Genomic DNA, 14,926 nt, shown 5'->3' on the forward strand with positions numbered 1-14,926 from the left:
GCCCTTTTATTTTTGTGTGTATATTACATACATACATGAAATATTATGGTTCTTTAAACCAAAGCTAATGCACAAGATAAGTTCACACCACTTGGATGATTTGTTATTCAAAATATTGGATGGGTGGGGACCCATACCCAGAATAAAATCTCTCAGTTATTTTAGATTTCATTGCAAAAGACACACAACTGTTCCTTTCTGTACTTTTAACAACTCATCAGACAAGTGACCTCAGGATTCTCTGTACACTTTCAGTTTCTATAAAGTGCAGTTAATATGCGACTATCATACTTTGGATATGGAAGATATTTAGACAGAATCAGAAGAAGAAAAAATATTCAAAATTTAAACCCATTTATAGACTTTTCCTGTAAATACAAGACAATCAGAAAAACCAGTTGCCCTCACACTTAAAAAAAAAAGTCACAGAGTCACTTGTACAAATGCCTCTGTGATAACTTCAACCATGAGGTCTTTCTCTCCACCTAAAAAGCAAGTTCTGATTTAAAAATGCCTTGAGTTTCATAGTATGGATTTGTCACTGCACAGTTCTTAATTAAAAGAGCTCTGAGAAGCCAGAGCATGCATCTGAACAAAACAAACTCTGTTCGAGACAGGGAGTTGCAGCTTTCAGTCTGACACCCATTAAGAAGCATATTCATGAGTGAAAAAAGCTGGAACTAAAAAAAAATCTGATTGCATTGTAGCCTTTCAAAAATTACGTTAGCTGTGTGACAATCTTTTCATGGATCTACCCTGTGTTCATGGATCTACCCTGCAAGGTCTTGCAGACATTTAGCTCTGGAAAAAAACTGTACTGGGAGACAGTTGGACTGCTTTGGGGATATCCAAAAGAAAAATGGTTTCAAAAATAGGAACTTTTTGTAACTCTTTGAGTAAATTATTTTCCAATACACAATTTATCAGTCTACAAGAACTTTTCACACATTAATTTCTTTGAAAATATGCCATGCTGACACGTCCATACAATATTAACTGTCTTAGATCTTAATTAATACAGCAGTGGTTTTAGAGGATAATGCAATCTGAGTTACCACTGTAGTGGCCTCTATTGTCAAATTTGACTATTTGCTACACTGGAATTTGGACAAACCAGTAAATAAATTAAAAGATGTTCAGAAATTACTGAAAATTAAATTCACAGAATAGGAATTGGTAAATATCTTTGGGAGCTGAAATCTTGAGAACAATTAGGAAAATTTTTTCCAACTAACAAATTGAAAACAGTCAACATAATGTTCAAGCAGCTGTAGCCCCAGACAATAGGAGAAAAAAATAAACCAAAAAACTCCACAAAACCTACAACATGAAAGATCATAAAAGAAGAGCACAAGTTCACAGTGGTACCAAAAATACAGGAGTGGAGTTTGGTTTAGAGCGGAAAGTGGCTTGATCTTTTCAGAGATGGCAATTGAAATTGACTTGTGTGAAAGATATCTGGAGGCCAGACTACACAGGCAGACTTCTAACTCTGAATTATACACTTAATTTTCCTGCACTGCAGCAAGAGTTAGAGCTTACTCTGTCATTTACAGGAACTGAGCAGACCAACAAGCACTGAACACAGACAAAACAAGAGGGGTTTCTGGAAACCCGCCCTTCCCTTGATATGCATGCTTATAGAATTATAGATGTCCTCATGGCTTTATTAAAATAAATTGTATTATCATATCTAGGGCAGGAAAAGTAGTATTCGTTCAACATATCACAGCAAGGGATGTACTTCTCTGATGTAACTTAACATTATTACTTTAATATTTTTGTTAACTCTGTAGAATATGTTCACAGTCTATAGCTAAAATACTTTATTTTCCTCCCACAGCAGAGATATTTATCTCTTCCATGATGAGAGAAATTCAGAAACAGTACATGTGAATAATGTAATGAGATGTTATTCATACACAGTCACAATTTCTTCACTTTTTTTCAGATTATTGAAAAATAAACATCATATATTTTTTCTTCATTTCAGTATAGTATATCTACCTCAGACATCTCTGTGTTGTGGTTGTGTGAAAATGTAAATGTTAACATTTCTTTATCAGAAAGTGATAACTGAGGCCTTGATCTAGCAAGCATTACATGTTACACCTTGTGCAAAAAGCTTAAGCAATCACACTAAGTAAACAAATATTATGTTCTAGCAAAAATAATAATGGACATTAAAATAAGCATCTAAAATCTGCAAGATCAGCCCTTCTGATTAATTGAGAAATGCTGACTTTACAGTGGAAATTATTCACTTCTAAAAAGTCAATTGGGATATTAAATCAACCAATTTAATTACACAGTATTAATTGTGACACCTATTGAAATGAACATCACACAATTGCTAGACTTGTATGTTAGGAACTTTTATGTTAGGAAAACTTCTATTTCTAGTTAACACCTTCACTTCATGATACAATGCTTCTCACATTAGTAATCCACAGGAGAAAAAATGTGGCATTCTCAAAGACTCAGTTTTCCAGTAAGACAGAAACACATCTTCTAAAATTTTCATTCACTTTATTGAGAGCAAGTGACAAATATCATAATTTTTTTTTTTTTTCACATAATGACCTCTGTCAGGGCAGCCTTTTGTAAAGCAAAGTCCAGATGGCCACAAGTCATCTTGAGGCTATTTTTGGATATGCTGCTAAGGTAGGTACTTTTATTATGTGTTGTGATAAATAGTATTGACAAATATTTAAGCTTCTCTTGGCTATGTTTTTTTTAATTTCTAACAGTGAACAGAGAAAATGAGGCAAAAATAATTTATAAACAGATTCTAAAATACTGTAGGTCGTAAAGGTTGGACCTTCTGTGACAGGTTGTTCTTTCTTTGAAGGTATACTGTTTGAAGGTATATCTTTGAAGGTGTACTGAGAGGTACATTATTTAGCCTTTGTTCCAAGCAGAGACCCTGTACAATGAGGTCATAGTCAGCTTAGAAATGCCTGAGCACATTCCATATCAGTTTGGCTGCAAGAGCATATCAGAGGAGGGGGAAAATCACTGTGCTTTTAAGGCAGTATTGTCATGGTTAATGCAAAGAGGTTGAAACATTTAAGGAAGGGAAAAGAATTATCAACACCACCAAAAGATTACAGCTAAAAAAATAAACAGAAGTAATGAAGGGCAGGTTCCTGTGAAATTCATTTCAACAGTAATTTACTTTGATATTAACAAACTGTCAACTAGGGGAAATACAAGGAAGACGACTAGCAACTTTTTCTCTGCAAGATTTGTATGAACAGAAATTCTAAACACATGCCTCAAGCCAGCAAAAATTTAGATATTAAACAGAATATAAAAGAGATAGCTTATTATATGTTTTGTTTAAGCTAAATTAAAATATATTTTAAAAAACCCAACACCTGACATAGAAAGAGGAAAGAATAAAAAACCTTAGAGCAATTCATTAAACACATAGATTCCTCCTGACTAATCTCTCAATTACTCATGATTTATGTATGCCTCTGTAAGGAAAGACTGCCAGACTGAATATTTTTTCCAAACTTTTAAAATTTCCTGATGTTTTCCATAACTTTCAGAAATAAGAATTTCCATGCCTGAGTCAGGGACAGAGCTATCAGTCACATTTACCCTGCTCAGCAATAAATGCACACTCGCTCCCACCCCTGGGATGCCATGAGAGGAGTTTGACAAAGCACCAGTAACAACTTTGTAAAACCACCCCCTGCTGTATGTGAGGATTGTGCCAACCGCCTGGGCTAATGCCTTGGCACTTGGATTCTTGCTCTGCACATGGTAAGGAGGAAGATAAGGGAATGTGCTGACAACCATTTCATCATTTGCCCAGTGATAGGATCTTTGGCCCCTGTCTGGGGTAGGCAGCTTGAGATTCGTGGTGAAAAAACCACACTTCCTGACTTGGCTGTGCCAGATAAAGCCCAATCCATTTTCACTGTGTCACTAACTCTTGCTGCTAGCGCTGGTGGCATGAGCAATACTTCCCACCATACTGACTTCCCATCTCTTATTAGGCTTCTGAACCCACAGATTCACCCTGAAATCCTCCCACAAACAAGGGAGGACTTTAATCCCTCCTTTATCTACACAGACACAATTAAGGAGCATAACAAAGATGATCTCATACTGTGGATCATCATCACAATTGTGGGTGAAGGACCTGCCTTCAGATTTTTTTTTTCCTCAATGAATTAAATACAGAAATTTTGCTTTGAATCACCACTAAAATTAAGATTCCAGGGGCTGTAACAGAATTGAAATTTACACTTTGGTGAGCTCCTGAGAACTGATTAAACTGCTCTGAGGATGTGGAAATGTGACACCAGTGCACTTTACTGATGGATGACCAAAGGACAAAGGTTCATTCTGGCATTAGCTACAGCCACAGTAATTTTGTGGTAACATCAGCATGCGGCATAATGCAGAAATAGTATATTAAGAATTATAGATGTCCTCATGGCTTTATTAAAATAAATATTTTTCACATTCTGAATAAAACTAAATATGGTTGCACAGCAGTCAAAACTTAAAATATTTATTGACTCTTATGCAATTATAAGACTACTAATGACAAAAGAAGGTGAAAACTCTTATGAGCATGCTGCCATCTCCTCAAATGTTCAAGTGTTCAAAACTCTGAATGTCCAATGCTGAGAAGACACTCGATAACTGGACTGGAAAATAATAATACAAACTGCAATCTGCATTTAAGGTCACTGAGAAAACTCCAGTTCTGCTCCTGAGTTACTATAGAGAGCGCAGACAACTCCAAAAGACAGCACAATACTGAAACAATAGACATTTTATTATGACAGCAGAAAAGCAAAAAAGCAAGGGAGGGACTAAACTGAACGTTTTTGTGAGGTTACACACACCTGAAACAACTGATTTTTCCATACTGAACTGCTGCTACTTTATGTCAGATAAATTGAAGCCACTGTGACAGGACAAACAGCAAAACAATTTTTTAGACACAGGAAAAGCACTGTTGTATTCCAAGATGTGCAATTTCCAATGGGTCTTCTCATTTCCCAGATTTTTAACCAAAAGAGATTCTCCAGAACGATGATTAACAAGGAACTATAGATATTAGGGAAGTTTGGAAATTATATAATGTATTTCTCAGACCCAGGGAAAGAGTACTGTAGATTTAAGCTGTTTCTGGAAGATATTACTATACATTTCTAGGGACTGTGATTTCCCAGTCTTTCTTGACATCTATTTCACTGCTGTCTAAACCTTTTGATGAGATGTCCTCCCCTCATTTATCTTCTTCTAATTTAAGCCCATTTATTTTTGCCCTTTCAACTTGAGATCAGTCTATCCCTTCCCACCGCACCTACCTCCATAAATATTCTCAGTTCTTACGCATTCCCTCTTTTGTCTATTACTGACCAAAAAATCTTAGTTCTTTCTGTCTGCCTTCATTAGTTACATTTTCTAGAACTCTGTTCACTCCATTTGTCCTCTCCTGGGCTCTCTGAAACGAATGAAATGTACAAACAAGCAAAAAGTTAGGAATATGTGAGTCTCCTATAAAAGCAGATTTAACTAATTCTGTTTAAAACACCCTCATTCTGACATCTCAGCTGCCATGCAGCCCTTTCACTGGAAGACAGGCAAACTGTTTACAAGGGAGGTGAGACATACACTCATCACAGGGAAACTGAGGCACAGCTAAATGACCCACTTAAGACTATCAGGGACATCTACCTCAGACAGGAATGGAACCCTAACAAGTTACTAACTGAGCTGTGCAGTAACTTCCCCCTGACACATAACTTGAAGCCAGTGTGCCCAAACTTTGTGGCTGCTGAGTTCTTAACTAAAGTACATGCTATATTTTTATCATTTTTTCCTGTTAATAATTTCTTTCTGTTTCAAGTGTCACAACCCATCCATTGATTCCTCTGAGGTATCAGACCTATACTTTTGAAATGCACTCCACTTGTGGACCTGCTTGTCAGTACCTTACCAATCTGTGGCTGAATATTCTTTCCACAGACCATCTCATTCCTGTTCTAAGTTTTCTGCTGTGTAATCCCTCTCCTAAACTTTGTTTCTGAAAGCAGGCCCAGTACTGTAGTTTTCTTCAAACTAAACTACAAAATTATTACTTTTGCATTTTTCCATGTCACAGTGTGACTGATATCTTTATCCATATGAATAGCCCCTTAAATAATCCATAAAACCTGGACCTGATGATCTTAATCCCTTGCTTGTATGTAACCTCCTCTGGGCAAAGCTTAATAAGCACCAATAGCTTTCTAAGCTTACAGCTCACTAGAGAATCTGGATGAATGTCAGGCTTTTATGAGATTTCTACTGTAAATTCAGTCAAGCTTAAGCTGCCAGAGAGATTATGAATACCATATGAATCCACAGCCAAAGTGACCAATACCTTTTAAGAACACGAAATAAAAAATGCAGGAGCAGCAGTGTTTCCTGCTTTGTCTGTCTTGCTCTAATAGAAAAGGCAGATGAAAATACTCCATTTTGCAGCATAACCTATGCTTTTACATCAACATAAAAAGAAATATGAACCCTGAGGGTCTACAAACAAGTACTGTAAAAAGACATGTTCCTGTAAAGGTAAATGTCTCATTTTCATTTCAGTATTAACAGCAGATGACCTACCCTATCATCTCTTTCACTACTGAACAGCAAACTCATTCTATTGAACCTGGGCATTTCCAGTGTACTTTATTTATCTACTTATCAGTCAGGCCAACAGGGAAATATTTTTCCATTTATTGAAAGTTTTGTAGATTTCAAATCTATTCATGTGGAGGCAAGAAAGGAAAAGCCCCCACAGGGATGCACTTGAGACTGGAACACTTTGGCTGCTTTTACAATCCAATGGCACCAATCATTTTATTGCTGAAGAGGTTAGCCATGAGCATATATGATTTTATGGAAGTGTATCCTGGAGTTTGGCACAGGGCTTTTGACCTTACTTGTTCAGCACCAGCACAGCTAGCCAGGGTGAGTTTGTGGTTGGCTTTCTCTGTCCTCACAGTACACTGACTGGGACCTTCTGGCTCACAGAGCTTGGGTTGCTGTGCCACCTGTACTTTCAGTTATCAATTATATGTTATGAAGAGGATTTAGCAAAGGATAATAACTTTGGCATCCTAGTGTTCTAGCCACCAGGTAACAGCACAGAGCAGATGTAAATTAGAGGAGGTTTTGCTGATTTACTTTGTGCTAAGAGTGGCAGCTGCATGGCCCAAGATCAAGTATGGGCCAGGAACACAAGGACACAAAATCCATCAGTCAATGAAGCCACAGGTGACAGCAGATCCTAAATGCATTTCTGGCTACAGTTTAATGGAAATGGAAAACACCTATTAAAGTGACATGAATATGGAAAGTGCTACTGCACAGTGACAACATTGTTTTGTCTCTAAAAAAAGTGCAGGTTTAAAAATTAAAAAAAGCACTTTTTTAAAAAGGAAAAACATTACCAAAGAAGTTAGAAGCCCTTTCTATATATAAACAATCCTTTTTCCAATGGCAAGCTTGTCAAAGCAAAACTACCCATCTGATACAGAATTAGCTGGGCACCACAAGCTGCTCCAATTTTCATATGCTCCAGAATAAACTCCAGACATCTTTTTTCCAGCAAAGCAGCTGGATCTCCTAAAATACTTTGCACTTCAGTGGTTAGGACGAGACATTTACTAAATGAAATCTCTCATTCATATGTTTAAAGAAAACAGTCAGAATGTTACATTATGCTGTGTTGAAGTGTCACCACAGATCAAGATGATGTCAAGTTTAAACTGATGGTTCTTTACAGTGTACAGTTATCTTACACATAACTTGCATATACTTTGCTGAGACATGTTTCTATTATTTGAGTCATAAAATCTTTTTACCACTTCGAACTACAGTGAAGGGTTATTAAATACACAATCTGCAGGCATAAACAGTACCATGGAAAATGGAAGAACTACACAATTAGCCACAGAATTTCAACAACCAGAAGAAATTCAAAAGAGGCAGGCATTAACAAGGTAAACACAAAGAAAGAACAAAATTAAAGAATTCAAAGAAGAAATTTGAATGAAAAAAAAATAGTAACAATTAATAACAGCACAACTGTAAAAAATGGCAAAAATAAAATTCAGCAGTAGCAGAACATAAGAACCAAGCTATAAAATCACAAATAGTGATCATAATGCATCAATTTCATCAAAGTGTTATATTGTACAGAATTCAGCCATACATAAGCATAGTCCTTGGTCATTAAAACTTTGGCTCCTAGATCATTTATTTATGCAAGAAGATAAATTGCTGACTTACCTGCTTGCTGCATGCATATAACATATGTGGTAAACAAGCAGAGACAGTGATGCAGCTTCCATTTCCAGTGATAGCACCACATTGCACTTCCATGAGACATCCTGTGGGAAAAAAGAAAATCAACCAAGAATTCAGGGAGTTTTACAAGACAAGAAAATGAGGAAGACTGTTGTTAGTCAAACTAGTAACTTGTAAAACAGTAAATAATGTAGCGAAAATTATGGATGGCCCTAATGGATTGCCTAAATGGAGACAAAAGTCTGCTAAAAATGGTCAGAAATTATGTTGTCTGGTTCTTAGCAGACAGTAAAATGGAAAACTGGTCAGCATTGGGCTTCTAAGCAGATAGATGTGGGTTGTATTTTAGTAAGAGAAACAAGGAGCACAGTCTGAAAGAGTTAAGTTGTAGGGGTTTTTTTGAGATATGAAATTTTACACGTATAAACACATTTATTCTATTTAATTATACATAATAAGTACATCTTTGTTATTAACTAAATAAAGGTGGTAGATGATAATTTGCCTCTGCCCTTAACAAAGCATTCCATTTTTCAGTTCTAATGTTTTGACAGCTATGACATCTTTTGCTGACAACTTTTATGAAAATCCTGAAACTTTCCTTGCCAAAATCTAGGAGCTCACCTGTGCTGCCAGAGGAGTCAGAGACATCCTGATTATTTCATAAAATAAATGCAGTTATAGCTCTACCAGTTATAGCTGGAAATTAAATTTTTCTTTCCCTTGCAGGCTAGTGGATATTTAACGGCTAAACCAAAATGCTTCCTCCATTGTGGGCAGAAAAGAAAGCAAAACTATTAATAACTTCTTTAGACCTTTAACCATGCATCCAAAATGAATGGTGCTCCACTACATTCAAGTCTCATTTTATTCAACAAGTTAGCAGCAAGCAAAAGGAAGTAACAAGTAACGAAATACAGCATGCATTATTCTGACCAACTCCTTCCTCTCATATTTGATGATGATAACTGGCTTTTGTTCAGTAAGATATTATCTACCTATACTGAGGTAGATAAGGACAAAACTTTTCCTTCTTTTCCACAGATATTGCTGTGAATGCACCAGCAAAAGCTGGGGGCAAATATAAAACCTTTTCCAGTGTAAGCTTATGTTAATTCCCAAAGTGGAAACCAATGCAGCGAGATAAACCACTGTAAAGGAACAAATAATATTTCAGCTTTAAAAGTAGTAATTCATCAAAGCACTCCTGTGGGCTAGATGCCAATGGGCCCAGGTAAATGACACTTCAGCAGACTGCTGCAATCAGTTAGGCTTCCCTTGAGTGCAGTGTTACACAGAACAGGTATCTGATTACAAAAGAAGTTCAGTTCTTTGTGGGTAGTTGTATCAAATTAGGAATCTGAAGCAGATTTATTTTTTCTGAGATACTGTAAAGTCAAACTTAACAAGTGTTGAAGACAAGCTCAGAAAACATGGGGCTCTGGAATACAAGAATCTCTTTGATGAAGCCAGACATACAAAATAACTGGATTATCAAACAATAGAATTATTGTCCTTCCACTTAGTGATCCAAAAATCCCTATTAAAATCTCAGACAACAGAAAGTTGAGGTTTTAGAACTGTTGCTTTCCAATGTATATAATATATAAATCCACAAAACTTTAATATTAATAAAAAACTTTAATAAAACTTTAATATTTATTTTAGAAAATTGAATTTGAACAGAAGTCCTTTGAAGACATGAAAACAGTTACACATGCAAACACATACAGCATACACCTATACTCACAGAGTGGGGAAATGGAAATGTTGGGGCTAACAGCATGACACACCAGAGACACTTTTCCTGTTCCTACAGAAGAGTTTGCAGGTACTAATGACATACATGGCATCCTGCTGCTTAATCTACCAATGCAAACCTGTAGAAGCAGTTGCATTACTGGTTTTTGTTGCTGATTTATTTTGAGCGAGCACATTTAACAGTTATCAGACTAAGAAACAAACAATTATTTCTTAATTCAGAATAAATCTATGTTGATTTCCATCAAACTGATAAATTGTCTGTATCATCACTCTTGATATCTCTGTGAGCTCAGACAAAGGTTTTGCCCATTTAATAACTGGAGAATCCAAAACACCACATTTGAGATAGGGAAAAAATAACATGACAAGCTTCTGCTGCTTAGGTCTGGTGTGAATGTATCCAGTCACATTTCCTCTAGTGCCTTTTTGAAAGAACATGAAATTCTATGTTAGCCTGAAAGAGGTATTTAATTTGGCCAGTTTCTATTTGTTACTGTTTACTTGCATTGCAGTACTGCTTACAAGCCAGTACTCCGTGGTACTCCAGAGTGATAGTTTATAGTCTGTTTCCTCACCCTCACCCATGTAAAAAGTGCTAGTCAAGAATGATTTCAAGAACATGGATAAGCAACAACAGAGCAGAGCATAAATAAGTGCAAATAATAAGGCAGAAAGGAGTAGCTACAAAGACTTTTCCTCAGAGTGAAAAGCTAGACAATTACATAATTGCTATTAAAAAATACACAATTCTCCACCAAAATAAATAACAAAACAAATATATAAAAAATAGCAAACTGTCTTCTCCACTTCTTCATCATTGAAGGACAAAACAATTCTCTTTATAGCATATTGTCTCAGTTGACAAGGAAAAGGTTTATCAAACTCTGACAAGAATGAACACAGAAGCGCATGCTACCAAAACACTCCACTAATGTGGGCACCATGAGTCAGATCTGTTTCTTTTGGAGAAGATTGCTGAAGAACTGTTTTACAAAGTATAACCACTAGCTGAGTGCTATAAATTAGTGAGGAAATAAGTTATTTATATGTTTCTAGGATCTTGCAGAGCCAAAAAGTCAAAATTCAGAAAGTGGACTTTTCACAGCCTTACACTGTGATGCGTAACACTCCTGTTCACACAAGAAGTTGTCGGGGATGGAAGTCAGATAACACATTGCCAACAAAAAGGCTTCTTCCACAACAAAATCCATCCCTGATATTTTTATAATTTGACATTTCAGACAATTATGATACGGTGTTGTAGTAACTGATAAATACTTCCCAGGCTTTAAAAAAACCACAGCTTAGCTGTAGACATTATTCACCTCTTAGTAGCCACCATATTTATTTTAAGGTTCTTTTTCTTGGTTACTAGTGTTAATCAACATTTAGAAGTGAATACAAGCAGCATATGAATAATTCACCAGAAAAATCAGCAAACACTAATTCAATAATATTCAATAGAAAAATCAGCAAGTTCTGAGCTTGTTTATAGCTTATCAAGGAATGATATGGTCCCCTGACAGCACTGATTTGATGGCCCAAGAGACCTCTTTGGTCTTGTGTTATTATTTTAAATAGCATTACAAAGATGCATTCTGTCATTTAATATTCATTAACAGGGAATGGACCTCAGAACAGCAATGTAGTAAAACACACCAGGAGTTTAGGTAAGCAAAGGGATGGACCCTGTAACAAAGAGATGGATCTGTAACAAAGATCTCAGAAAAGACATGGATTATTTCAGTCTTTGTCTTTGGTTACATAAAAATTGCTGAACACTGTTCATAGTGAGTTTTCTTCTCTATTTTGTATCAGTTTAAATGAAAAATCCCTGTTCTGTCCCCAGCTGGTAACAGACTAGCAGTTCTGAAGAAATCACTCTAGTTTGTCACAGAACCAAAACATTTCACCCAACATATCTGGGAATTATTAGGACACCTGTGGTAGGAGTACATCTACTATAGATGGATATAGTCTGAAAACAGCAACCCCTCTTAACTTTTTGGGGTATTTTGAGGGTTTCGGCCTTCTGTGGAGTCTGATTTTTCTGAAGTCAGAAGTACTAATTTTTCTATAGATTTGCATTCCCCAGTGTAGAGACTGTGTGACATGACCAGCTATGCTCTCTAGCTACCAATTCAGTCCAATCTAGTCCACAGCTACTTTCATTTCCTATAACATAGGGAGACAATGAGCTTATTCACAATTCATTTCAGAAGAGCAAAATAGACATGTAAATTATCTAAACCATAAATGGATAGTAACTTGACACAGTTCAAGATGGAATTACTGGGAGTTTTGCTACATCTAGCTACTAAATCTTTTATTCTACATGCCAGCAGCGAGCTAGCAGACAAAATAGCATTGCCTTTTAGGGAATATACAGCTCTGCAGGACAACATACACAAAATGTGAATAATGCTGGAGTGTTTAATTTGTAGACTGTACCATCCAAAACATACAATACAAATTCGAATACACCATCTTCTGTGTTCAAAACTTTGTCAAAATTCCCTGGAGTAGGATGTGAATTCTGCCTCAGGCACGCTGATGTGACTTTTTTTGGTCTTTGACATGTCTAAAGCTATTAAGGAAAAATGTTGCTGACACTTTAAATTAAAAGAAAGATAACATCAATTTCACAATTTTTTTTCAGATTGTAAACAAAAATATTTTAAGCTTAATCACTCCCAAGTGGAACTGCAAGTGAAAGATGATTGCAACTCAGTTTAGTTCCCAAAGATTAATAGAGAAGTTGATTTTAACTTTGAAACCATCGCTTTAAACTGTAGTACATGAATGTCTTGAAAGATTAATTACACAATACCCCTTAAAACTTTCATTTTGTTAAGCACTACTTGTTCCTAATTATTCTTACAGGCAGCTTTGAAAACACCCTCATGCTCATCAAAAGAGATGGAAAAAAAAATAAGACGCTGTCTTTTAATTTAAACAGTATCAGTCCTATCAGATCCATCTAAGTCCCTTGGCTTTCCTTTCAAAGGGAACTTTTCCCAGTTGCAGGCAACAATTCTGCCGGCTGTTTCCAACCCGGTAGCACCGCAACACTAAATCTTTAGGAACTCCTGATTTCTGCCATAACCTGACGGCGCGGTGTGAGAACCCCCCGCCCTTTTCACTCGCACCGATTCCCTTGGGCGCATCCCCAAACCTCAGCACCTCGCCTTACCTTCGGCGAGGGACAGTCACTGAAGGAGCAATATCCCGGGGAAGGCGTGCGGGGGCCAGGGCACTGTCCGGCCCGGGGCTGCTGCAGCCCGGCAGGAGCGGGAGCCCCCGGCGCCCCCCCCCGCCCCTCGCCCCCTGAGGGTGCGCCCCTGGCCCCGCTGCCCGTGCTGCCGAGGGTCGCGGCGGGGATGCGAATGCTTTGTGCAGCCTGCCCTGCCCTCCCTTCCCCTACTTTTTCCCTACTTGTGCTGGCACCTCACCTGGAAGGCTGCCTGCGGTGCCAGGGCTCCTCGACGTGAGCGGCCGCGGCCCCGGCCCCAGAGGCTGGGGCCGGGAGGATGCGGGGGCACCGCCGCTCAGGGCAGGCGGCCAGCGGAGCCAAGTGTTTCGCTACTTGTCCGCAAGCACGGGGAAATCCACCAGAGCGGTCCTAAGGACGGGGTTAGGGCGCCCTGGAATGGCAGCGGCCGCCCGGGAGCCGGCAGGGCAGCCGCCGACGGACACGGAGCTCGGACGGGGCACAGCTCAGCCAGCCCTGCCCTCCGAGCTCCCTGAAACTTCCCCGTTTCCCCATTCCTTCAGCCCTACCTACCTGCACGGCTCAGCCCTAACATTACTCACCACCTACCGTGGGTGGTGGGAAGCCCTGCCGATCCGCCCGGGGCTCCTGGCCCCGCGATGCAGCCCGCGGGGCTATCCGCGCTCCCCCAGCGCCCCGGGCGGCAGCCGCAGCCCTGGCCCCAGAGCCCGGGGACTTACATGGTGACATTACGGGGCGGCTCTCCTCCGGGTCTCAGCAAGCATCCCCCCGCGCCGCCGCTCGCTCTGCCTCTGGCCCGCTCCCTCGCCGGCTCCTCGCAAAGGTCATCGCTCCTTGCCCACCTCTCTTCCACGCCCGCGCCGATCCGCTCCTCCTCCGCCGGGATGCTTCTCCCACCCCGCGCCGCGGCGGGACCTGCCTCTCTCTTTGCACAAGTCGGGGAAACTTCGGTGTGGAGGGAAGCCGCCCCCGCCGAGGGCCGGAGCCGCCCCGCCCGCTCCCCGCGCCCCGCAGTCAGGTGGCGGCCCCGGCGCGGCCCCGCGGCTGGCCCGGCCCACCGCGCTCCCGGGGCAGGACGGGGCCCCGCGAGCCGCCGCCCCCGGGGGCCTCCAGCACCCCTCCGAGGAGCTGCTCCGCGGGACCGGCGCGCCGCTCTGGGGAGAGGGATGCCCACCCCGGCCGGGAAAGGCGCTCCCCGGGCGGCACCACAGGCTGACACGGGCGTGCAGCGAGCCGGCTCACTGGTTAGGGGCTAGGCCAGGGGTGTGCAGCCCCCAGACACCCCTCAGGAGATGACAGCCGCAGGCCCAAAGCTACCCGGAAAGGGCTCCAGTCAGTATGAGAACGTTAATTGAAATTTAAAAAAGTTTTCCATGGGCCACCTCTGAGAAGATTCCTTACTGGGGACACTGCCCTTGCTGGTCACAGCACCCCGAGCATGAGCACCTGGCAGCATCGCGGTGGCAGCAGGGCCCTGGGGACGAGCACGCCCTGCACACACTGCGCACTGCAGAGGGAAGCGCACATAAGCCCACCTGCTCGCCTTAGGAAAAAAACCTGTCCCATTGTGTCCCAGAGCTGCTGACACAGACTCCGAGGCACTTAAAG

General features: G+C 40.2%; 1 protein-coding gene across 5 annotated transcripts in view; it reads right to left on the minus strand.

Moving 5' to 3' along the window:
• The window catches only part of ADGRG6 (adhesion G protein-coupled receptor G6), a 110,215-nt gene extending 95,908 nt beyond the window's left edge, over nucleotides 1-14,307 (minus strand). For 4 of the 5 annotated variants that reach the window (XM_041470058.1, XM_041470055.1, XM_041470059.1 and 1 more), the window contains exons 1-2: nucleotides 14,038-14,307; nucleotides 8,305-8,405 (exon numbers count right to left, since the gene is read on the minus strand). In XM_041470058.1, the coding sequence (XP_041325992.1) occupies nucleotides 8,305-8,405; nucleotides 14,038-14,039 (103 nt within the window). In that variant the 5' untranslated portion in view covers nucleotides 14,040-14,307. Of the gene's footprint in view, nucleotides 1-8,304; nucleotides 8,406-13,906; nucleotides 13,958-14,037 lie in introns of those variants that run through there. The other variant, XM_041470057.1, reaches the window with a different exon arrangement.
• Between the last annotated feature and the right edge of the window lie 619 nt (nucleotides 14,308-14,926).

Source organism: Pyrgilauda ruficollis, unplaced genomic scaffold (assembly GCF_017590135.1).
Source record: "Pyrgilauda ruficollis isolate IOZ18807 unplaced genomic scaffold, ASM1759013v1 scaffold24, whole genome shotgun sequence".
Classification (NCBI taxonomy): domain Eukaryota; kingdom Metazoa; phylum Chordata; class Aves; order Passeriformes; family Passeridae; genus Pyrgilauda; species Pyrgilauda ruficollis.